At 35.2% G+C, this 26734-nt stretch overlaps 1 protein-coding gene across 5 annotated transcripts in view; it reads right to left on the reverse strand.

Moving 5' to 3' along the window:
- The window catches only part of LRRC7 (leucine rich repeat containing 7), a 502831-nt gene that overhangs the window by 16612 nt on the left and 459485 nt on the right, over nucleotides 1-26734 (reverse strand). For 4 of the 5 annotated variants that reach the window (XM_049699435.1, XM_033407473.2, XM_004280746.4 and 1 more), the window contains 2 exons: nucleotides 21495-21587; nucleotides 3992-4066 (listed from right to left, as the gene is read on the reverse strand). In XM_049699435.1, coding sequence (XP_049555392.1) covers nucleotides 3992-4066; nucleotides 21495-21587 — 168 coding nt within the window. The remainder of the gene's footprint in view (nucleotides 1-3991; nucleotides 4067-21494; nucleotides 21588-26734) is intronic. The other variant, XM_033407476.2, reaches the window with a different exon arrangement.

A 26734-nucleotide genomic window follows, 5' to 3' on the forward strand; every position in this document is an offset into this window, starting at 1 on the left:
CTTTATTTCTTTAAGGGTCCCACACTTCATTTTAACCATAACACAAATTTCTCCTCTTTACTTTTTGTAGTCTTTTTTGGGGGGAAATTTTAAAGAATTCAGAGAAATAAATGTACTCTAACCCATTCTTAGTGACTCATGATATTAATTATGAACATGAACACTCCCTGGAATGAAGCCGTGGACCCAGTTAGTTGCTTCTACTAGAGGTATTCCCCTAAGTGTGTTCTGTGGAAGTGGCTAATTGACATTGTTGGTCAAGAGGGCTGCATGGTTAAATATGTTGGGATATACCATTTTGTACGATTTTTCAGGTTCTTAATATGCTTACAATGTAGAGCCCCTGCTCTGCAACAAGAGAAGCCACCGCAATGAGAAGCCCGCACACCACAACGAAAAGTAGCCCCATTCACCGCAACTAGAGAAAAGTCCATGCCCAGCAACAAAGACCCAACTCAGTCAAAAATAAATAAATAAAATAAATAAATTTATTTAAAAAAAGGCGCAACGTATCAGGTTTGTTCGAATTATCATCTCTTTGATTATTCTATTTTGGTATCTTCGAGATATAGCCATAGACCAGGAATATACTTTGGATTACAAATTCCAAACTCTTAAAATTATTGCAAAGTAGAACTGGATGTCATAAACTAATTATAAATAATATAATTTCTCTTTTGTCAAAGTTAGGCTCTTGTCTTGGGAAGGGGTGGGGGCAGGTAAATGAAGAGGATAGGTATTGACTATCATGATAGACTAGAATACAATATACTTACAGGTGAGCTGTAGGCTACAACTGTGAGTCATGTTAACTATCAAGTACAATATATCCTTTTTTTCCAGTCTATTCATCTTTTCAACAGAGTAACTATAATTAATAGATATTCTATATTTAAATATACTTTAAATTGTAAAATGTATAATGAATTAGACTGAATTTTTTAACTGCAAAGAACATTAGAATAAAGAAACTATGATGTTAAATCAACAAAACTGCCACTTCAAAAAAGGTCAGATATCGGCAAATTTACACAGCTCAATTGAATAACATTTTTTATGCTCCATGTGCTTTCCCTGGTTCTCTCTCACTCTTCTGTAATTCGACTTGACAGAAGGTAAGGCTGTTAGGGGTCAGTTGCCCTAGCACAGTGCTCTTTCCTCATGCCACACTGTCTTAAACCAAAATGACTTGCTAAGCACAGCAAGTCATTTGAATATGCACATGAATTACAGTATCTATTCTAGGAAAATGAATAGTAAAATGACAGAATAATCATGTGAATATGTTTTAATTAACATCACCCTTTAATACACACATCTTCATGTAACTCAAATAACATGCTCATAATACCATAGCAGAATAAGAAGAGAATAGTGGGTAAAAAGATTTACAGAAAAAAAAAAGAGATAGCTCTTATATAACAAATTCTGGGTTTGGGGGAAATTTGGGAAAGGTATATCTCTTGCTATTTTATATCTCTTTTGCTACTTGCTATTGGGTTAGATCAAACCCAATAACTGCCATCACTTAAAGGGGAGCTCATTCGTTGTTTTTGTTTTTTCCTTTTACCTTGATTTTCCAGGTAGTATGCTTTCACAAAGGTTTGTAAATAAATTTGCTCCAGTGAGGAGATATTCTAATGATCTTGTAAGTGACAGATAACTCAATGTTATAAACTCATTTTTTCCAGTGTTCTTTAAACTAAGAGCCACAGTATTATAAAGAGACAAATATATAATTTCCTTTCTTAGCATCTGATGTTGGCAATGATTTCAGTTTAGAATTAGCCATTTTTATTTCCTTCAGAAAATATAATTGGCCACTTGTGCTTTTCAACTAGTATGAATGAAACTGTAAATACAGCAATTTATTTGATTAAGGTCTATGGGCATTTTTCTTTTACTGAAAATGGACTTTGATTTTATTATACTAGATACAAAAAACTTCTATAGCAAAAATAAAATGTTACATCCTTTATAGTCATTTGTGGAGAGAAGAGAAAACCCAGGTGCAGCCCTTCTGCAGTTTTTGTGACTTTTAACTGATTTGGCTTATAATTCCTTCCTACTTCTTGCACTGGGAATTCATTTCTCTGTGCACTTTGCTGTTTCTGTATACATCTCAGGGACTAGAAATACTAAACCCTCATTTTCCCACATATAACCCTTCTAGAATTTCACAGCCAGAAGTGTATTCTAACCCTGCAACTAGATATTACCTTAATTCTCATTTCCTTCTGCAGGATGTCTATATCTATATCTGTATCTGTAGATCTCTATCTATATAACATTTTTATACCATTTAAATATTTCTGAATTTGGAAGGAAAAGTCTTTCTTTTGCTCCCTCTGTCATGGATGAAGGCAAAGTCCCCAAACTTGTTTCAAGCTATGGAAGGCTTCTCTACCCAGCTTGGCATTCTAATAGATCAGAGATCTCAGATGAACTGGCTTCATTTTTTACAGACTCTGAGATTCAAAATAATTTCTTTGAAATTCAGTAGAGAAAAAAACTAGCCACTTCCTTTCCTAAACAGCAGCATGTACCCAGTGTTAGGGAGTTACACTGTCAGTTTATTCTTAGCCATTTTCCGTGGAAATTGATAAAATTATTGAACAGTTGAATTTTTGAGCTGGGGGACCTTAGCTGTAGTATAAACTCATTTTATATATAATGAATGTGAGTTCTCTAGACATGATATAAAATGCTTAAGATCAAAGGGCTAGCTAGGCAATTAAAAAATATAGAACTTCAATAATAAAGTGGTTAAAGAAAATATTTAGATTTTATGTGTCTTTTTTTTGTTTCAATGTTTTAACTCAAAAGACCAGCTGCTGGTTTGGTCTTCTGCTTGCATGGAATTGACTTGGACCTTTTGGATGGTACTTCTGTGACATTGCCAAAGGTTGGAGCAACCCTCAGTCTTTTCAGATAACTATCATTTTTGAAAACTTGAGTTTTCATGATCTTGTTAGTTAGTTTAAAATATGTGTGAGAATAAAATGCTAAGACAATTTATCTATATAGGGTTTCTACTTTTCTGGGATCTTTGAGAGAGTTCAATAAATAGAAGGTAGAAGATCTCCTCAGAGCTGAGTTGAGTGGGGCCCTTGCATTCTGGTAACTATCTGCATAGCCAATCTGACCAGAAGGCTCCTGTGTTCTCAGTGTCACTAAATCTTCAATTTATTATGTTGAACCATTTTATAATTTCTCCAAATGATCGAATCTCTGCAATGTTAGATAGTTCCATCCAGTTACACAGTGGAAAATTTCTGGGGTCATAAGTCAAAATATTGAATCTTAAATAAATTGATGATACTTAAGAGCCTTGCCCTGTGATGTAGGAAATGATTAAGTGGAAGTGAATTAAGAGAGAAGGACAAAGAAAGCAAAATGGATGAGGTTATACCAAGCATGTACTTAACTGTTTACTGGAGGGATCCTTTTTTGATATGCAGAGCTTTAAGTTAGGGAAATGTCTTTTTCCATCACACAATACATTTTAAAAAGTCACCTTGTATACAGCTAAACTTTTGTTCAAACATGTCAGCAGGGAGAGTAGAGAGATATAACCAGGTGTTTCATATTATTCAAACAGTAGTAAGCTTACTGTTGAGAAATTAAACATGGACAGTCTCTTCTCCCTCATCTAAAGTCACATAGATACCCTATTTGGGTACTTCACATTCTTACTTACACTTGATACTTATGCACAGATTCCTGTATGTATCAATTCTTCTTTCATTCCCAAAATTCATTTAAACAAAAATATTCGGAACACCTGCCATGTGTCAGGTAATGGGGATATAGGACTCTATAGGTCTGAAATGGTTTCTGACCTGCCTCTCAACCCCAGAACAATAAAGGCAAATAAGAAATGTAAGAGGAACTTATGTTCAATCACTTAATTCAAGTCATTCGGCTTAATAACTTGGGTACATATTTGTTTCAGTGTTGGCCTTAGAAAGCATTGCTTTTTATGTCTTACCTGAAGGATCTTATCACCAGGCTGCAGCAGGTTGGATGCTGGTCCGTCAGGCTGAACCCTAGTAACAAAGATACCCTATAAGTCAGAAGTAACAGAGGTTAGGATTCTATTTTCAAGAACTAGATCTACTTAAAAACTTTTTCATTCACATAGAAAACAGTGAAAACATTAAAAACACTTTACACATGTGAGGTTAAAATATTATTATAGTATTTTAAACAAGGCACCATCCTCTAAATCAAGTTTAAGAAAAGCAACATTTTTACTTGCACAAAACGCTCATATTGTTTGTTTTGTTTTGTTTTGCGGTACGCGGGCCTCTCACTGTTGTGGCCTCTCCCGTTGCGGAGCACAGGCTCCGGACGCGCAGGCTCAGCGGCCATGGCTCACGGGCCCAGCCACTCCGTGGCATGTGGGATCTTCCCAGACTGGGGCACGAACCCGTGTACCCTGCATCTGCAGGAGGACTCTCAACCACTGCGCCACCAGGGAAGCCCTCATACTGTTTTTAAAGTGCACTTATGATTTATAAATTAATTTCATGGCATAGTCTAAATTTCTTTCTTAAATAATTTGATGTATGGTTCTAAACCATCTTTTGTGCAACTTTTGTATAACTTCTGAAGTTGTCTTAAGTTATTCCTCATTGAAAATGTCTCCTATCTGATAGGTTGTAAATTCAACGTACACTTTAAAAACCTTACTAGAATCACATATAAGACTGGTTTATTTTAATGAGTATTACTTTATATGTTACTGAGAATTTTAAACTAAAATGAACAAATAAAACATAAGAAAATTCCAACGTATAAAGTTTGCAGCTATATAGTTACAAAATTCCTAAATTGATTTAGTTTATAAAAATGCCAAATTAATTTTACTGATCAAGTAGACAAAGCAAACACTTGTTGAATGTCTACCATATGCTAGGCCTTGATTGCTGGTGTTATAGAGATATACAGAATATAATTTTTGCCTTCGATGAGCTCACTATATAGTAGAAGAAAAGTCAAGAAAACCGACTATAAAACAGTGTGAGAAGTGTTATGATAGAGGTAATCAATATAATAGATTATTTAAAATGTTGCATCCAGCTTAACCTTAATGTGTTGGAGCTTCTAAGAAGAGGAGATATCTGGCACGGAATCATAAAGGACAAGTAAAAGTTATCCACACAGATAAGGAAAGATATTCTACATGGAAGGGATAGCACATACAAAAGTGAGAGTGCCTGTTACATTCAGGAAGCTGCAAGTAGTTCTATTATGACTGCAGTCGTTGTGGAAGGGTTCGAGTGGATGTGGTTGGGAACATGGAAGAAAATCATATCAATCCCCCAAAGTAGGTAAGGACCAGATCAAGATGGGTCTTTAATGGACATCTTTATCAGTTTGGGGAGCTACTGAAGTACTTTAAACATGATGGTGACAAGATTTTGATTAATATACTAAGAATGAACTGATGAGTGGATAAACAAAATGTGTATATCTATTCAGTGGAATATTATTTGGCAATAGAAAAGAATGAAGTACTGACAACACTGATGAACCTTGAAAACATTATGCTAAATGAAAGAAGCTAGTCACAAAAAACCACATATTGTATGATTCCATTTATATGAAATGTCAAGAAGAGGCAAATGCATAAAAATGGAAAGCAGATTAGTGTTTGCTAGGGGCTGGGAAGCAAGGGGAGTGACTGTTAATGTGTACAGATTTCTTTTTAAGGTAATAAAAGGGTTCTGGAATTAGATAGTGGTGACGGTTGCACAACTCTGTGAATATACTAAAAACCACCTAACTGTACACTTTAAAAGGGTGAATTTTATGGTATGTGAATTATATATCAATTCAGCTCTTATTGTTTTTAATTCTTGAGTATTCATAGAAGATAATATTTTAATGGCTTTGCCTGTTATTTAGAAAATTATCTCATTCACTAATCTGTAAACTTAATAACTCTCACTTAAACCCATAACTTTATGTGTGTATGTCTTTGTAAATGGTTTAACAAACAGACCCTAGTTAAAATATTTCTATGTGTTTTAATTTAGCATTTTAGATCTTTATGAAACATTAATTTAAGGATTTTGAATGATTTTTATCTTTCTGATTTTAACCTGTTATATTTCCCATTCCAAGATGAAACTACAGTAAGTATTAAAATATTAGAAAACTGCATAACTTTAACCAGTAATTCGACTTCTAGAACTTATGTTAGGGAAATAACTGGATAAGTATGCAACATGTATTTACTAATATGTTCATCACGGTATTATTTGTAATAATAAAAATTACAAATCACATGTAAATGTCTAATAACAGGGGATTGATTAAATAAATAAATTATGGTAAATCTATACAATAGAACGATATGTGGTCATTAAAAATGGAGTCCTAGATGACAGCTATAGAAGGACACTGGTGCTTACAGAAACAAGCAAGTTATAAAACATTATGTGTGGCATAATACTATTTTTGCTGAAACATGTTTAAATGTATATTTGTGTGGGAAAATATCTGGAAGAATATACTCCTAAACATTAGCAGTGGTTGTACTGGGTAATGAGACATCATATATATGTATATTTTTTTCTTTCTTTTTGCTTTTCTGTGTTTTCTAATATTTCTACAATGATTAGGCACTAATAGCATTAAGAAAATAGTAATAAAAACTTAAACAATCTTTTAGGTTAATGGTGTCACAATTTGGTGTGATGTTCAAACAGCTAGTTACTTTGGTCAGTTCAGTTGTACAAATGGTCAGTTCAGAAGGAAAAAGAAAACTGGTTGTTTGAAAGGGACAGTTAAATAAGGCACAATGACTAATCCACCAGACCAGTGAATGGCACTGGTTGTGAGAACACATATAATCCTCACAGTCATTTTCATACTGGGCACATAACTCTCCTACTCCATCAATCCAGGAGACTATATGAGTACTCAGTTCCCCTGGTGGTCCCCCTTTTATGCTGTTGCGGTCTCTGTAAAACAGGCAGAATGACACTGCATCTCTGGATGCTGAAGGCAAAGTTGTTTTGACTATTATTTTATCCCAGCAGTCAAAGTCTGTGCTACCTAGTTAATTTTGATTGCCGTTCTTCAGCTTATTGTACGGGAACAGTTTTAATAATTTTTGTATGAATCTAGACCATAGGAACTGAATTGTGGCCATCATATTGCAATGCTGAGAGGAACTGGCAACACTCCACAGCCTGACTGCTGAAAGAATACGAAAGCCATGTCTCTAGCAGGTTTAATTTCAATCATCACAAAGCTCTGTGGGGTTCAACCACTGTTCTGGAGACTTGCTTTGAAGCTTTCTCTTATGGTGGCCTGAGTCTTCCTAAGCATTTATTGCTGTTTTCTAAAGCATTAATATTTCTTTTCAATCAATAAGTTTTACCAACTAAGAAATTGCTACTGCCCATTGGCATAGTTTCTCTTTCTCTCTGTCTCTTTCTCTCTCTCTATATATATATCCTATCAGCCAGCATATTGCCACATTAGTCAAAACAGATAGCAATGAGTGTTATGTTTGATAATGGTCTGTAGCATTCATTATTTTTGGAGGTGGAATGCTTCCCCAAAGACTGCCTGAAAAGCCCAGTGCCCTGAGTTTTCACTGTATTTATGTATTACATATAAACACTGTCATATGAAAGAGACCAAATAACTCTGAACCCATTTTTGTGGTCTCTGTTATGATGAAATATTGATGAGAAATATGAAAACTTTGACACTGTTTTCAAAAAGTTCATTGTAGCAGTGTGTGTGGCACTCAGTATAGGGTCTATAAATGTTATTATAATTATTGAAAGTCTGAAGGTTGAGCTACAATCCAGGGTCTTTCTTTCCAGCAAAGCCTGCAATAAGAGATTTCAGAGTCTCCCAACTGTACCAGATTTACTGTCAGAAAATTGTTCATTACTCTTAGTCTTAGAGTACATTGAAAGGCCGACATTTATTATCTTTACCTTGAATTCCCAACAGATAAGAGGATTTGCATCTTTGATTTAGGGAAGGGGAAGGGAAGAGGGCTGGAAAGTCTCTCCTGTATCATCTGTGGTTTCCTAGTGGTGGCTGTCAGTGATAATGGCTCCAATTACTATTTACTTTCAATAATGAACATGGGTCCCAACAAGAGGGCTTTCTGATGGTTCTTAATAACTTTTAGAGGCTACTTCCTTTGGTAGCTCCAAGCCAACATCAGCTCTGTAACAATGGCTGCTAGAGTCTAGTTACTGGCTTATGGCATTTCTGAGTGTGTTTCTCTAATGTTCTGCACCTCATCACCAGCTCTCATGTTCCTTAGTGGCTTGACAGCACAGTGGTTTTCCCTTAGCACCACCTCTAGAGGGCATCTCACAACAGAGCTAAGTATTGCAGTCCTTTCCAAAGAACGCAAGTCTTTTCTCCTATCAGACACCAGTAACTGGGTGTGCTTGAGACAGACAGACACAATGGACTCATGTATCACAGAGGGACCCCATAGGTTTGAACCAAAGCTAATCTGGAGAGCACTGGCCGGATGCTACAAATAGGCTTGACATTTTGCCATTTCACGTTTCTTCCCCAGTTTTTAAACCAGTCTTCATATAAGTCATAAATGAAGTTTTTCCAAAAGTACCCATAATGGGTTTTTAAAAAGTTTTACTTTTTGCAAATAATTTTGAAAATGGATGAGTATAGAAGGTTTTTCACAGTGTTAAAATCTGACCTGGTCTTATTGGTTACCTAGTCTCTGCACCTCTGGACATAAACCTTGAAGGACTCAATGTTCCTTGAAAGTTAGTCTACAAGGCCAACATTTCACATTCTAACTTTAGAGGAGAAAGGAACTTTATATTGCTTTTTAATGATGAAGGTGAATGACTGTGACAGTCTCAGCTATTGTAAATGTAGACACCAAAATAGAACTTGTCTTAAGGGAATTACAACTTCAATTTGTGAAATATGCTTTTCTTTAAAATTCTGAAAAAACTTGGCTCTAGCTGATGCTAAGAAATTGGTTTCTAGGAAGGCCATATCTCAGATAAAAATTGCATACAATTACAATTCAGAACACACTGGTTATATATTATAGAATATAGTATCATATGCTTTCATATAATTATAAAAGTTCAAAGAGCGTTTCTGGAGAAAAAAATGACCCATAAAGATAGCAAACACAGCCATAGATTCAATAGCTTGCAAGGGGAAACTTTTTTTTTTTTTGGTCAAATATTGGCAAATAATTTCTTTTCATGAATTGAGCAAGGTTAATATTAACCTATGATGCAGCTCACAGAAGCAGCATTACACATACACAGTAGACTGTGTTTACTTAATCCCTGTGATTATTAGAAGACACATCAAGAATAAAGGTGTTTCAATAGCTTTACTCTCTATGAGTCAAAGTGTGAAAACAAAATATTTTAAGGTTAATTGCTGAGAGACAAATCTTGAGCTTTGAACAATTTGCTACCTTAAAAACTGAGGAATTTATATGCAGCAAGTGAAGAGATTTATCCCATGACCATTAGAAACTAAAGGAGAGGGGAGAGGGAGGAAAGGAGAGAGGGAAGGAAAGGAGAGAAAGAGAAAAGAAGGAGGGCATTGGCAGCTACATATGATGATTCAGTGTATGACTGAACTTTAGCTGACAAAACAATGAAATGTAAAATCCATAAAAAATGAACAGAAAGAAGAATTGTTTTAGAAACCTAAAAAATTTGAGCCTCAAAAGACAGAGATACAAATTATACAACTGACCAAAGTCCTCTAAAAATTTCACAAAAATCTTATGCACAGATGTTTAAAGGAATTGAAAATTCTCTTTCATTAATTTTAAAATAAATAAATATTAAAACAAAAATCACTTGGTTGCATTTGTAAAAAATAGAACTACCATATGACCCAGCAATCCCACTGCTGGGCATATACCCTGAGGAAACCATAATTCAAAAAGAGATGTACCACAGTGTTCATTGTGGCACTATTTACGACAGCCAGGACATGGAAGCAATCTAAATGTCCATCGACAGATGAATGGATAAAGAAGATGTGGCACATATACACAATGGAATATTACTCAGCCATAAAAATAAACAAAATTGAGTTATTTGTAGTGAGGTGGATGGACCTAGAGTTTGTCATACAGAGTAAGTCAGAAAGAGAAAAACAAATACCATATGCTAACACATATATATGGAATCTTAAAAAAATAATGGTACTGATGAACCTAGTGGCAGGGCAGGAATAAAGACATAGACATAGAGAATGGACTTGAGGACACAGCGAGGTGGGGAGGGGGAAGCTGGGGTGAAGTGAGAGTAGCATCGACTTATATACACTACCTAATGTAAAATAGTTAGCTAGTGGGAAGCAGCAGCATAGCACAGGGAGATCAGCTCGGGACTTTGCAATGACCTAGAGGGGTGGGATAAGGAGGATGGGAGGGAGACACAAGAGGGAGGGGATATGGGGATATATGTATGCATATGACTGATTCACTTTGTTGTACAACAGAAACACAGTATTGTGAAGCAATTATACTCCAATAAGGATCTATTAAAAAAAATAATGCATTGGAGCAACAGGAGACTATTTAAACCGATAGAAATTGGCTATGTGATTACAAATATCTTAGTAACAACGTAATGGTGTGATTCTAACAGAAAAAATACACTTGCACCATTCTTTTATGTCATTGTAAAGCTTTGTTTAGTAGCCAAAAAGAAAAATGTATATAAACATATAGTTTTCAAGATACTGCCCTTAGGACTTGATAAAAACAACCAAGAAGTAAGCAGTTTATTTCCTTTTATCTGAGATTCCTGTTAGAAATGACAAATTGACTACAAAAAATCGATTTTCTTTTTTTTAATAGTTTGGTGCTGATCACCAGGCACTACTCTCTTTTGGGGAATTTGAATATAAGAGTTGAAATTATGTTTGGCTTTGATTACTTTATACAGGTGTACCTTCTTTCACTGTGCTTCACTTTATTGCACTTTGCAGGCAATGTAGTTTTAAAATTGAAGGTTTGTGGCAACTCTCTGTCAAGCAAGTCTATCACCGCCATTTTTCCAACAACGTTTGCTCACTTCATGTTTCTGTGTCACATTTTGGTGACTCTTGCAATATTTCAAACTTTTTCATTATTATTCTATTTGTTATGGTGGTCTGTGATCAGTGATCTTTGATGTTATTACTATGACTCGCTGAAGACTTAGATGATGGTTAGCATTTTTAGCAATAAAGTATTTTTGAATTAAGGTATCTACATTTTTTTAGACATAATGCTATTGCACACTTAACAGACTACAATATAGTGTAAACATAAGTTTTAAATGCACTGGGAAACCAAAAATTTCGAGGGACTTGCTTTATTGCAATATTCATCCTATTGCAGTGGTCTGGAAACAAACCCCAATATCTCTGAGGTATTCCTGTTAGAAATTGTAATTTTCCTTTTATTGATTGCTTCAGTATTGCAATTATTCCTTAACAGTTAAAAATTTCTGGGAGTCTGTGTATTGTTGACTGAACGTACATTTTCTTCCTGTTTATTTCTTGGTAAAATTCTTAAGCTTAAAAAAAGAATTTTCTTTCATTTGATTTTCATATTTTCATTTAAAAGTAAATGATCACACTCTTCCACATAATGTCTTTCCAGATTTCTTGCCTCTTTGGGAAAAATAGGTGAAATATTTTTCATTTCTTTTACTTTATGAATTCTTTAAAGCCTGTATTTAATATAAGACCTCAAGTGGTGGTGAATATATGGATTGCTGAACTTCATACAGTTTACTGATTTGATCAGAGTTCCTACTGGCTTTTCGTCTCAGCTTTTTTTTTCTTCTTTTAAATTAATTTTTGGCTGCGTTGGGTCTTTGTTGCTGTGCGCAAGCTTTTCTCTAGTTGTGGTGTGCAGGCTTCTAATTACGGTGGCTTCTCTTGTTGTGGAGCATGGGCTCTAGGTACGCGGGCTCAGTAGTTATGGCTCACGGGCTCTAGAGCACAGGCTCAGTAGTTGCACGGGCTTAGCTGCTCCATGGCATGTGGAATCTTCCCACACCAGGGATTGAACCCATGTCCCCTGCATTAGCGGGCAGATTCTTAACCACTGCGCCACCAGGGAAGTCCTCTTCTCAGCTTTATACATAGCATAAAACAGTAGACGCCATTAAAAAAAGAGTGGGTAACTGTAGGTGGCTGTGGCGTCTCCTTCCTAGGTACTACTAAAATAGTATCAGTAATCAGCTTTCTGATTATCATCCCTGCAGTCTTCCTCAAAGCCCCTTCAGCTGTCAAATTTTTTGACACTATCTACAACACTTCAAAATAATGGATTGAAAAGTGAAGAATTCAGTCAAAGCTTTTTTGTCACTTATGCTAAAATAAGGTTTTTAAAGTGAAAAAATTATTGTATTGTAAACTACATTCAGTCAAACTATGATTCTTTTAGATAAAATATGGTTTTATGTAGAGTAGACCATACTAGAAGTATTGCTTAGGGCTGGCGGTGAAATCAGGAGGTCAAAAAGGCCAGTGACAAATGTCCAGAGGACACTCTAGTTGTGGATTCCTGACACATTGACTGACAAAGTGGCTCTTAGGCCACGGCTGTGCATTGGCAGTGTGGGGTAGAGTGAAAAGGGAGGTTTTCTTCCCTCACTTTTTAGTCTCTGTATTTCTATATTATTTGAATTTTTATAGTGAGAGTGTTTTCATTTCTTACCTGTATAATTTTTTAAGAGATACAAGTTAAAGAAAAAAGACGTTGCAGTTGTACATATGTGAGGCTAAGAACATATTATGATTTTAAAGGATGATTATGTCGATTATGTTGTGAATGCCCTAGTTCACAATCAGTAGGAGGTACCTAAGTAAAAGTGGTTCTCGATTCTCTGTCTCTTTCACCACTCTCACATTATGGCTCAGAGATGGACACCTTCAGAGAACTGAAACCGCCCCAGCTGATGTGTGCAAATCATACAAAACCCAACATATTGTAGGGTCTTCCTGCAGTATAGGAATAAGCAAATCTTGTACCTTAGTCTACATATCCTACTAAATTAGTCACAGAGTCAAGGTGGAAACATTTTTTTTGAAGTAGAGAATAGGATGAATGTATGATTTTTCTCTCTCAATAAACACACAGACCTTGGTATACCTCAATAAACAAAGAGAAACACAAATTTAAGATATGATTTTTCTTTAATCACTTTACTGTTTACTCCAACACTTCCTATTTTGTATTAATAAATGTTCTTGGAGGTTAAATGATAGTGCCTTGTTATGGGAATGTGGTTTGTGTATGGTAATGGGGTTTGATCCAGTAGGTTTCAAAAATGGGAAATAATTTCTACTGCATTATACTTAAAAAATAGAATTGGTTATTAAGATCATGTATCGCTATGTTAATTATATTGTAAGGATGATTGCAATTAAACAAATGCGTATTTGTAATTTTGTACCTTATACAGTAATCATAAACTGTTACTACTTGTTTACTGCTTAATGTAACTCTGAATTTATTAACAATATATATTTTAAAAATATATACACACACACACACACATATATATATATATATATATATATATATATATATACATTTTAAAATAACACAGTCTAAATTCTTATCTAGTAGTCCAACTTTCCAGCATAGTTCTAACACCTTCAGGTTAACTTGGTGTCTGGCAATCTATTCTCATCTGTTTATGGTTTTCCTTCAACTCATTCAAAGGATCTTAGGGAGGATTTAAGGATTTAAGTTGGAACTTACAGAAGTTGAGAATAAACTCTTTGAGTTCTCATGATTTCCTTCACACACCCAAAAGAGAAAAATGACACAATAAAAGTGTTTTGCAGTTACTTGGGTTTCCTTCTCAGTTGTCTTTGATTTCTCCGATCTTACCTATTGTTACCTAAAATTTTTTCCCATCTAAGTGTGTTGCCTCTAAACTTCCCGCTCCTTCTGATCAACATCATTCTCTAAACCACTTTCTTTCGCTGCCAAAGAACATAGATTTGGCTCAATTAGTGATTACTATCTCTTAGAGAGACTAAGACTATATTTGTAGAATATAGCAGTCTTTTTTTTAAAGAAAAAACTTAATCAGAAAAATTACAAGTATTTAAAAGCAGATTTAATGGGTCTCATTGAAAAAACTATGACACAGCAAATTTCAGGATCCACACTGAAGTATCAGTTGCTTTGGCAATCCCTCTCAGTTAGATGCCATGGTTGAAAGCACTCAGGCAGTACTTCTCATAGAGGAGCATATCAGAATTGCTGGTACTAAAGTACTTTTAGTTTGAAAGATGAAGAACATCCATTGTTTTCATAGTTGCATAATGGACACTTTTGGGGACCTGCCCAGATTCCCTTTATCAGATTGGTGCTCTCATCCTGCAGGTGCTGCTGACAGCTCACATCTAACCCATCTTTTGAAAATTACCCTCAGACTGGAGCCTCCTTACTGGGAAATGCTGGGAAGGTTATGCTCCTTCCCATGTAGTTAATGACTGATACCAGGGTACAAAAAGCTGTTACCCTCCTCAAGGTGAGACAACTCTGTGGTACCATCCATGCTCCAGAGCACCCTGTACCCCTGTACCATCCAGTTTCCACTAAGTCCACATCTTTGTGGATTTCCACTTTCTTCACCTGCCCTATCCTGCATCCCTTATTCTCATATAGATTTCACCGGACAGCAATTCTTCAATTAACTACTTGCACAAAAGTCTTCATCTCCGGTTCTGCATTTTGGGGAGCTGGCTTTAGACAAATATAAACTATAAAAATTAAAGCTCTGCAGTATCTTCTTGCCTGGAAGGGATACGTAGATTCTATATTTTGCTTACTAGCGATTCTTTGGAACCCAGTACCAGGAGATAAAATGCACCTCTGCTCCCCAAGCATAGAGCAACTTTGGGGGTAGATTGGAGGAAAAATGGATAATATTGTTATTAAATATGTATTATTGAGATACATCTCAAATGTTATATAGATAAATTTTAAAAAAGCTAAACAATACTGCTACAGGCAGAGACATGGAAGTTATTACTCTTTAATTTATTTTTGTTTTATTTCTATTAATCTGGATTCACAATATTTTCAAGAATTCTAGTTGGTTATAACATTTTCAAGCAGAAACTAGAAATACTACGGAGGTTCCTGCAATACCACTTAAAACTTGTGGTAGTAACTTTATAAATGGAATATGAAAGATTTCACAGGTTTCCCAAAGATCTTTTGGACCCTCAGTAATTAACTTTCTCTCATTGTTGGATCTGTCAATTCTTGTTAGTTATTACCTAAAATATTATTTATGAACTAATTTTAAGTGCTTTCACATTTTGATTGAGAAGTCTCTGACATTTTTCCATCAAATAGCAACAAACTTTAAAAGTCCCAAATCCTTTCCCACACCATTTTCTGTCTCCTTATTTAGCTTATTTTGTTCCATGCTAAATGGCTGAAATGATGCAGCAGAGAGAACATAGATAATATTTAACTCTAGCAACTAATATAGCTGGCTATGTACTTGGACTTTAATTTTATTGAAAATTGTTTTACTGATTGTTAAAAATATCACAAAGTGATAGCAATCTCAATTCTAGTGACTTTCTAAATATATTGTTGAATAAAAATGTCCCAATCAATGTTCTTATTTAAAATGGTACTTTTAAATCGCCTTATTTTTTCATATGTATGATGGAATGATATTTTCTTAAAGAACCAAGTCTGTGTTGAGTTATATTTTATTATATCTTTTCACAAGCTGAAATCTTATATGTCTTCTTTATAATATAATGTCTTGATACTGAAATTATCCAATTGGCTAAAGCACACTGCCATGCCTTCTTAAAAGGCCTCATATAGGTGGTCATACCTATAGGAATCCTATTAATAGGAGATTGCAAAGACTGCATTTCTATCAATATTTCTGAAGAGATTCAGGTTTTTTTTCAACATACAAGACAGAACAGAACAGGCAAAAATGCATTTTTCATTAAAAAAATTCTTGCTTTTAAAGTTCTCAAACAACCAAGTGGCATTCTGAACCTCAAACTGCAGTGTGACTAAGATGCAGCTGAAGTAATTGTGTTGTAAAATAATTTATTTATTTTTAAAAATCCAGTTTTATATGTAAATTATATACATTTATATTATATCTATTCCTTGCTCCTGAATGTTACTTTCACATAACTAATAGATTCTCCAAATTACTTTGCATTACATAATTGCTTAAAGTAGAATTAAAGATGGGACAGATATATAAATTATATTATAAAATTAATTTAGAAATATATAAAATAAATCACTTTTGTCTAGGAGTTGTACAAAATGAAGGAAATATTATATGTAGTTTAATGTTTATGTAGTAAATATAAATCATATGCTGTGTGGAGTTCTAGACAAATGTGTTTGCTATTCCTGATTTTTATATCCATGGAGATTACATGATGAGGTATAGACATAGGGTATGCACCTTTTTCATAAGTCAAGAGCATATCTTTTGCAACTTTTTATTTATGAATCACCCAGTGTCATGAGGCTGAACAAACCCAGAAAATTATTCTTGTGCATTTTCGAATTTGCTACTGCCAAGCACGCCTCTGGGTATTGCTATTCCCAGGTAAAGATGTCAAATAAATGCTTTGGATCTGCACATCTAACCTTTCTTCTCTTCGTAATATTAATCATATAAAAACTTTTATTTGATGCAATACTCGTCTCCACACAAATTTTCTTCTAGGGGTGGGAGGTGGGATGTAAATAGGAGGGAGGCTGTTTGGCATCTGGAATCAAGTTTTTAGAATTTATATAGAATTAGATATAGTAATTTATTCTGAAATTCCAGAACATTTATTTAGAGTTTATTGGTGATTATAGTATTTTACATTTGCCATGCCTACAATATTCTTCCTTGGCTTGGGATTTTACCTGTACCATGGGCAAATTAAGGCATTAAAAAAAAAAAAAAGGATTGTTTCTTCTATCATTTATGTGTGTACATGCCAATTGCCCAAATCAGTGGAAATATGGGTAGGCTCTCTGGCATCTGCTCAGCATGAGTGTTTATGATAAAACTGTGGAGAATAAGTGATTCTTTGGTCCCAATGTCCTAGTATGTATATTTCCTGATATCAAGTGATTTGAGGATATTCATAATACAGCTTCCATTTTGATCCTGTGACTAGGTGATTGTTCATGGCATTGTTCAGTGCTGTACCTTTACAGTATATAGAGAAAGAGGCTATGAGTTCTTGTTAATATCTTTAAACTCCAGAAGCTTAGTCCTTCCTTCTAAAATGAGGCAAGGAGGGATATCAGTCCCTGAATGATGAACTGTGTGAATACATCATTAAAAATTCATTTATTTTCAGAGTCTCGGGCTGCCTTATGAAGTCACACAACATGATATCAGTCATCCATTAATCCAGTCTCTTCTTCCTAACAACATCTCGTGGAAACTGTATTGGTATATTACTTAAATTTTGTAATCATGAATTATTATTTTATGAACATTTAAATATAGGGAAAGATTATTGTGGTTTGTTCCATTGGCAGGATCTCCACTGTAGTAATACCTTAGTCCAAAAGTTATACAAATGCTTAGCAATCTAAGGTATACAGTATGCTTCTAATTATCTAAGTTCAATAGAGTATACATGCTGACTTCCAAGGACTTGAAGCAAATATCTAGACTATAACTAACTACAGTGTTCTGTAACACTTTCAGTATTAGATTATTATGTTAGTCTCAACTCTACAGGGTATAAATTTGTCATGTGGCTCTTCGGCTAAGTGGTATATGCAGATAGAGGTATGTATCATAGTGCTTGTTAAGAGAAAAGGATTTGGAATCAGATCAATTTGGGTTCAAATCTTATCTGCCACAGGTCAGCTAAATGACCTTGGGCAAGTTAATTAACCACTCCGGGCCTCAACAAAATGGGGAATAATAATACTCAACTAACACAAGTTGCTAAGGAGATAAGTTCATGTATATAAAGAGCCTAATACAGTGACTAGCACATTACAGATACTCAGTAAAAGTCTATACTTTTATTATTATCATCAGATTTGTTGGATCAAAATCTTTTATCTCTCTGGAGCATCATGCCATCTTGAGAGCAATGTTTTTCTATAATAATAAACCAGATAATGGCTCCATCCACTTCACAGGGAGGGCAAAGGCAAGCATTATATGAAGGCTTTTTCATCTGGTTTTCTACAGTTTTCTCTTTCCAAGTATGTAAAAGCAGTTTTCACCTGGCAGTGAACCCAAAATAATGAACTCCATGATGAGTGAGTTGGGTTGTTCAACTACTAAACACTGTTCTGACAATGATATGAACTGCAGGACTAATTGTGCTCCATCCATTTAACCTAAGGAGACCATAATCAGACTACCTTGGCGTCTTCGAGAAGAGTTAAATTTGCAAGACCAGATGATGTTCTAAGCTCTCAAAGTCTGGTACAAAACAGTCTTTATATCTTAATCCTCAATTCTCCCTAAAGCCTCAGTTAACTTTTGGGCTGTACCAAGAGTTTTTCTGCAATAGTCTCACACTACCGCAGAACCTAAATTGGAACTTCTGCCAGACTGAACAACACAACTCACTTTTGTCCCAGTTTCATACTCTCAGCCCTTAGGGATGACTGCTTCATGCTTTTCCTATCTGGCTGTAAACCAGGTAATCAGTTTGGATGCTATTTCACTTTAGTCCTTGGCATTTGGCTGAAACAGTGGCTCCTAGCAATCATAATGAAGAAAATGGAACAAATCTACTGGCTATTTTAGTACAGAAAGTCTTCAATGACTCTAAGACATTCAGATATCTTGGATACTTAGAATTTTGAGTGTCATTACAAAACACTTAAACATTAATGAACAGTAGGTAAAATAATATAGTATGCTCGAAAGACTGCTTCTAACCCATGACTTGTTTATTGGAAGGGGATATGTATCATATTAAAGTATAAGATTTTGCATGACTAGAACTCCTTATAAAGAAAGCATCAACCTCTGACCCAGGTTGAATTAAAACATCTGTTTATTTTGGTTCTCCTCACCCCTCCTCACAGCTGTAACTTAGCCAATTTATGATAAAATTGTCCTTCAACATTGGAGAGAAGAGTATTTTTAAAGTTCATTTTCATTTTCTTACTGTTTGATATTTTTAGGTTGATATAGGCACTGGATCCCACTCTAAATTTTATGCAACCTCTACAAGAATGGGGCACTGGGGTTAAAAAAATGCAACTGAATTTCCTCGAGATTAATCCCTTTCCTTGTGAGTGGATTAAATTCTTATAGAAATTGTCAAAGCCAGTGTCTTTAGATCACCTCAACACTTTTAACTAAGTATCTACCATATGTTTGGTGTGGTCAATAAATTAAGAGCAGTCTGAGTCTTCTGTAGATTTGGAACTTTTAATTACTCTGATCAATTTTGCTGTAATAGAGATTCACTTTTCAGATTTTAAGTGTTTTAGAAAGTAATCAGGCAAAGAAAAGTGCTTTTGAGGGGAATCTTTCAATGGATAGATTATATAATTCAAGCTCTATATCTGTTGCATTTAACCAAAAGAGAAATTATAAGATCATAGAAATAGTTCAGTCTCACTAGAGTCATCAAAATGTTACAATGAAAAATTAAATGAATAGTTATAAAGTGTTCATATTTCATCACAGTGGAAGAATTACAGGCAATGACTTGAAAGCCTCACACCTGCTATCACCTTCAGTTGAAAATAAAAGCAGAAAAGTAACAGCATTCAGACATCTTGACTATTTAGCAACGTGTGCATCTTTAATTGAAAAATATCTATTACCCTGTGCCTTCCAAAAATATAGTGAAAAGATATATCTGCTGGTGAGATAGGAGAGGAAAACATGTCTTTTGAATTTCAACTATCTTATGAATGATAAGTTTGTTACCTTTTCATTGAAAGAACTTATGGAAGAGATGTAAAACCAGAGACAAAAAGAGGGGTCAAGACGAATAAGACAATAATTTGAGGCTTTTAAAAATACCATCATATGTTTCTGATAATTTTGACTTTTCATGCTTTTTGTCTTAAGATATATTAATAATTTATTAAAATTCAGTAAACACTTGGTCCTACTAAGCCATGAATATTTAAATTCTACTAAATCAATGATTATCCTCAACATCATTTCAAAAAGGAAATGTAGTAGTTACTTATACACAGACATTTCTAACTGGAATTTCCCTAATTATATAGGGTTGCTTCATATACATTCCTTATATATGAATACCTGCTCCAATCAGTTAACCAAATAAATTCTTATCTATGGCAACTGGGGATTCCTTTCTACTCCTTTCCATCCAAATAGTCCAACCTCTTTCTTTCTTCTTCTTCAGAAAGGAAAGGAAGAAGGCATAACTAATGGTAGGAAACAAAAAGATTGGGAAGAAGTAGAGGAAAATAAGGGATTAAAGGCTATGGAAATCTCCAAAGTAGGGGCATCCACATTTTTTCAGAAATAGGTCTTTAATCAGAAACTGATGTGTGGGTGATTTTTACAATAGTGGTAAATTGAAAGGATCCGCACCACTTTGTGACTCAAAGGTTAAGTCGAGAGCCTGAGGAGGTTTTATTCATATCTAATTTCTGTCTTTCTTCATCATCCCAAAGTTTTATGATGTCACTTAATGCAATTAAATTTGATGCGGTCAAAAGCAGACAGTTTCAATGATCATCAAATTATAATCACTAATTGTTTAAAAGCTGAGAGTATTAAACCCTGATGGCAGAAGGCAGGTTACATAGCTCAGGGTACATTTTTTTGCTTAAAAAAGTCAAGTGGTCCACAATGGGATCAGACAGGCCAGATGTGAACATATGCAGCATGGTGGATATTCAGCAACGTTTGAGGTTAGAGTTGGGGATGGTGGTGAACCATTACCCATGATTTGACAGACAGGGGTGAGCATAAGAGGAGGACCTGATTCCTCTGCTGTGGCTAACACTGATTTTCTCACAGAATATTTGTTTCCCATGGTCTTTCATTTCTACAATTCTATTAGTGAAATACTTTACAAACATGATGGATTAAAGAGATGGCAATCAGCTGGCCCTGGCGTTGAATCATTATTTATTCATTCTGTTACTATGAGAAAACTTTTTCCCAAATCAGTGATCCACAAATAAAATTTTGGAAAAAACTTGTTAGAAATTGCCTATATAGCTTCCTTTACAAATATATACAACTGTGAACAAAACAAAAAGCAAAAACAAGCCACTTCCTATTCAAAGAGAATGCTTAAATTTATTTTTTCTCATTCATAGGATTTGTCAAGCACTGTAGTGAATTCTTTTTTCCCTTTGCTGAAAAAGTTTCTAATTGGCTTCATAGTTAGCCAGCTTATTAAAGCACAGTAAAACCAAAAAATTGAAAAAAAATTTTTTTGCTGCAGTAGAATATAGTGTTTTTCTAGTTAAAATTGCCAATAAGAAATTCAGTTCTTACCTTGTCAGAAGGTTTAAATGGATTTCCTTGTCCACTAATTCCACCACTGATACTAAATCCAAGGCCAGGATTCTTTTCTATTCTCACACAAAACTATGCAAAAAAGATATAAAAAGGTAATCAAATACATATGAAAGCTAAATATCTTCAAATAACTGTATCCCAATAGAAAATAATCACATTTCACTTAAGTTCTCAGGGTTAGCCTATGTTAACTTGGTATATAAAAGACAGTATAAACTCTGACAAAATAGTGTTTCTATAAGCATCAGTTATAATTGGAACTAACAAAATTACCTGAACAAGCAGACATGAGTAAATATTTATTCGTTACCTGTGCAGGACTAAATTTTGATTAGCAGTTTTTAAAACTTAGAAAACCCCTTAAAAAAAAAGATTGTACATTATTTTAATTATCTACTTTAAACGTACATATAGTCTGACTAATTAGAAAGGACTGTATGAATAAGTGAAAGAAAATTTGCAAATGTAGAGTGAGGGAAAAGATGGCTATTTGATTAATTAGTTGATTAATTATTTACACATCTTTATTGGAGTATAATTGTTTTACATGTTGTGTTAGTTTCTGCTGTATAACAAAGTGAATCAGCTATACGTATACATATATCCCCATATCCCCTCCCTCTTCCGTCTCCCTCCCACTCTCCCTAGCCCACTCCTCTAGGGGGTCACAAAGCACTGAGCTGATCTCCCTGTGCTATGCAGCTGCTTCCCATTAGCTAGCTTCCCATTAGCTAACTATTTTACATATGGTAATGTATATATGTCAGTGCTACTCTCACACTTCGCTCCAGCTTACCCTTCCCGCTCCTTGTGTCCTCAAGTCCATTGTCTATGTTTGCATCTTTACTCCTGTCCTGCCCCTAGGTTCGTCAGAACTAATTTTTTTTTTAGATTCCATATGTATGTGTTAGCATACGGTATTTGTTTTTCTCTTCCTGACTTACTTCACTCTGTATGACAGACTCTAGGTCCATCCACCTCACTACAAATAACTCAATTTCGTTTATTTTTATGGCTGAGTAATATTCCGTTGAATATATGTGCCACATCTTCTTTATCCATTCATTTGTTGATGGACACTTAGGTTTCTTCCATGTCCTGGCTATTGTAGATCGTGCTGCAATGAACATTGTGGTACATATGGTTTTCTCTGGGTATATGTCCAGTAGTGGGATTGCTGGGTCATATGGTAGTTCTATTTTTAGTTTTGTAAGGAACCTCCATACTGTTGTCCATAGTGGCTGTATTGATTTACATTCCCACCAATAGTGCAAGAGTGTTCCCTTTTCTCCACACCCTCTCCAGCATTTACTGTTTGTAGATTTTTTGATGATGGCCATTATGACTGGTGTCAGGTGATACCTCATTGTAGTTTTGATTTGCATTTCCCTAATGGTTAATGATGTTGAGCTTCCGTTCATGTGTTTGTTGGCAATCTGTATATTTTCTTTGGAGAAATGTCGAGTTAGGTCTTCTGTTCATTTTTGGATTGGGTTGTTTTTTTGAAATTGAGCTGCATGAGCTGCTTGTAAATTTTGGAGATGAATCCTTTGTCAGGTGCTTCATTTGCAAATATTTTCTCCCATTCTGAGGGTTGTCTTTTGGTCATGTTTATGGTTTCCTTTGCTGTGCAAAAGCTTTTAAGTTTCATTAGGTCCCATTGTTTATTTTTATTTCCATTTCTCTAGGAGGTGGTCAAAAAGGATGTTGCTGTGATTTATGTCATAGAGTGTTCTGCCTCTGTTTTCCTCTAAGAGTTTGACAGTGTCTGGCCTTACATTTAGGTCTTTAATCCATTTTGAGTTTATTTTTGTGTATAGTGTTAGGAAGTGTTCTAATTTCATTCTTTTACATGTAGCTGCCAAGTTTTCCCAGCACCACTTATTGAAGAGGCTGTCTTTTCTCCACTGTATATTCTTGCCTCCTTTATCAAAGACAAGGTGACCATATGTGTGTGGGTTTATCTCTGGGCATTCTATCCTTTTCCATTGATCTATATTTCTGTTTTTGTGCCAGTACCATACTGTCTTGATTACTGTGCTTTGTAGTATAGTCTGAAGTCTGGGAGTCTGATTCCTCCAGCTCCATTTTTCTTTCCCAAGATTGCTTCAGCTATTCGGGTCCTTTTTTGTTTCCACACAAATTGTGAAATTTTTTGCTCTAGTTCTGTGAAAAATGACATTGGTAGTTTGATAGGAATTGCATTGAACCTGTAGATTGCTTTGGGTAGTATAGTCATTTTCACAATATTGATTCTTCCAGTCCAAGAACATGGTATATCTCTCCATCTGTTTGTATCATCTTTAATTTCTTTCATCAGTGTCTTATAGTTTTCTGCATACAGGTCTTTTGCCTCCTTAGGTAGGTTTACTCCTAGGTATTTTATTCTTTTTATTGCAGTGGTAAATGGGAGTGTTTCCTTAGTTTCTCTTTCAGATTTTTCATCATTAGTGTAGAGGAATGCAAGAGATTTCTTTTTTTATATATATAAATTTATTTATTTATTTTTAAATTTTTGGCTGTGTTGGGTCTTTGTTGCTGTGTGTGGGCTTTCTCTAGTTGTGGTGAGCAGGGCTACTCTTTGTTGCAGTGTGCAGGCTTCTCATTGTCATGGCTGCTCTTGTTGTGCAGCACGGGCTCTAGGCACACAGGCTTCAATAGCTGTGGCCCATGGGCTCAGTAGTTGTGGCTTGCGGGCCCTAGAGCTCAAGCTCAGTAGTTGTGGCGCACGGGCTTATTTGCTCCATGGCATGTGGGAATTCCTGGGCCAGGGCTCGAATCTGTGTCCTGTGCATTGGTAGGCAGATTCTAAACCACTGCACCACCAGAGAAGCCCAAATGTAAGAGATTTCTGTGCATTAATTTTGTATCCTGCTGCTTTACCAAATTCATTGATTAACTCTGTATCTTTCTGGTAGCATCTTTAGGATTCTCTATGTATAGTATCATATCTTCTTCAAATAGTGACAGCTTTACTTCTTCTCTTCTGATTTGGATTCCTTTTATTTCTTCTTCTTCTCTGATTGCCATGGCTAAAACCTCTGAAACTATGTTGAATAATAGTGGTGAGAGTGGTCAACCTTGTCTTGTTCCTGATCTTAGTGGAAATGGTTTCAGTTTTTCACCATTCAGAAAGATGTTGGCTGTGGGTTTGTCATATATGGCCTTTATTATGTTCAGGTAATTTCCCTCTATGCCTACTTTCTGGAGAGTTTTTATCATAAATAGGTGTTGAATTTTGTCAAAAGCTTTCTCTGCATCTGTTGAGATTATTCTATGGCTTTTATCCTTCAGTTTGTTAATATGGTGTATCACATTGATTGATTTGCATATATTGAAGAATCCTTGCATTCCTGGGATAAACCCCATTGATCATAGTGTTTGATCCTTTTAATGTGCTGTTGGATTCCGTTTGCTAGTATTTTGTTGAGGAGTTTTGCATCTATGTTCATCAGAGATATTGGCCTGTAGTTTTCTTTTTTTTTTTTTTGCGGTACGTGGGCCTCTCACCGCTGTGGCCTCTCCCGTTGCGGAGCACAGGCTCTGGACGCACAGGCTCAGCGGCCATGGCTCATGGGCCCAGCCACTCCGCGGCATGTGGGATCTTCCTGGACCGGAGCACGAACCCGTGTCCCCTGCATCGGCAGGCGGACTCTCAACCACTGCGCCACCAGGGAAGCCTATATAGTTTTCTTTTTTTATGACATATTTGTTTGGTTTTGGCATCAGGGTGACGGTGGCCTTGTAGAATGAGTTTGGCGGTGTTCCCCCCTCTGCTAATATTTTGGAAGAGTTTGAGAAGGATAGGTGTTAGCTCTTCTCTAAATGATAGAATTTGCCTGTGAAGCCATCTGGTCCTAGGGTTTTGTTTGTTGGAAGATTTTTAATCACAGTTTTAATTTCAGTGCTTGTGATTGCTCTGTTTATATTTTCTATTTCTTCTTGGTTCAGTCTTGGAAGGTTGTTTTTTTCTAAGAATTTGTCCATTTCTTCCAGGTTGTCCATTGTATTGGCATAGAGTTGCTTGTAGTAATCTCTCACGATCCTTTGTATTTCTGCAGTGCCAGTTGTTACTTCTCCATTTTTATTTCTAATTCTGTTGATTTGAGTCTTCTCACTTTTTTTCTTGATGAGTCTGGCTAATGGTTCATCAATTTTCTTTATCTTCTCAAAGAACCAGCTATTATTTTTATTGATCTTTGTTATCATTTCCTTCTTTTCTTTTTCATATATTTCTGACCTGATCTTTATGATTTCTTTCCTTCTGCTAATTTTGGGGTTTTTTTTGTTCTTCGTTCTCTAATTGCTTTAGGTGTAAGTTAGGTTGTTTATTTGAGATGTTTTTTGTTTCTTGAGGTAGGAATGTATTGCTATAAACTTCCCTCTTAGAACTGCTTCTGCTGCACCCCATAGGTTTTGGGTAGTCGTGTTTTCATTGTCATTTTTTTTAGGTATTTTTTGATTTCCTCTTTGATTTCTTCAGTGATTCCTTGGTTATTTAGTAGCATATTAGTGTTTGTATTTTTTACAGTTTTTTTTTTCCTATAATTAGTATCTAGTCTCCATAGCATTGTGGTCAGAAAAGATACTTTATATGATTTCAATTTTAGTAAATTTACCAAGGCTTGATTTGTGACCCGAGATATCATCTATCCTGGAGAATGCTCCATGAGCACTTGAGATGAAAGTGTATTCTGTTGTTTTTGGATGGAATGTCCTATAAACATCAATTAAGTCCATCTTGTCAATTAAGTCCATCTTGTCATTTAAAGCTTGTGTTTCCTTATTTATTTTCATTTTGGATGATCTGTCCATTGGTGAAAGTGGGATGTTAAAGTCCCCTACTATGATTGTGTTACTGTCGATTTCCCCTTTTATGGCTGTTAGCATTTGACTTATGTATTGAGATGCTTCTATGTTGGGTGCATGTTTACAATTGTTATATCTTCTTCCTGGATTGATCCCTTGATCATTATGTAGTATAGTTCTTTGTCTCTTGTAATAGTCTTTATTTTAAAGTCTATTTTTTCTGATATGAGAATTGCTACTCCAGCTTTCTTTTGATTTCTATTTTCATGGAATATTTTTTCCATCCCCTCATTTTCAGTCTGTATGTGTCCCTAGGTCTGAAGTGGGTCTCTTGTACACAGCATATATATGGGTCTTGTTTTTGTATCCATTCAGCTAGTCTATGTCTTTTGGTTGGAGCATTTAAT

Source organism: Orcinus orca, chromosome 1 (genome assembly GCF_937001465.1).
Source record: "Orcinus orca chromosome 1, mOrcOrc1.1, whole genome shotgun sequence".
Classification (NCBI taxonomy): domain Eukaryota; kingdom Metazoa; phylum Chordata; class Mammalia; order Artiodactyla; family Delphinidae; genus Orcinus; species Orcinus orca.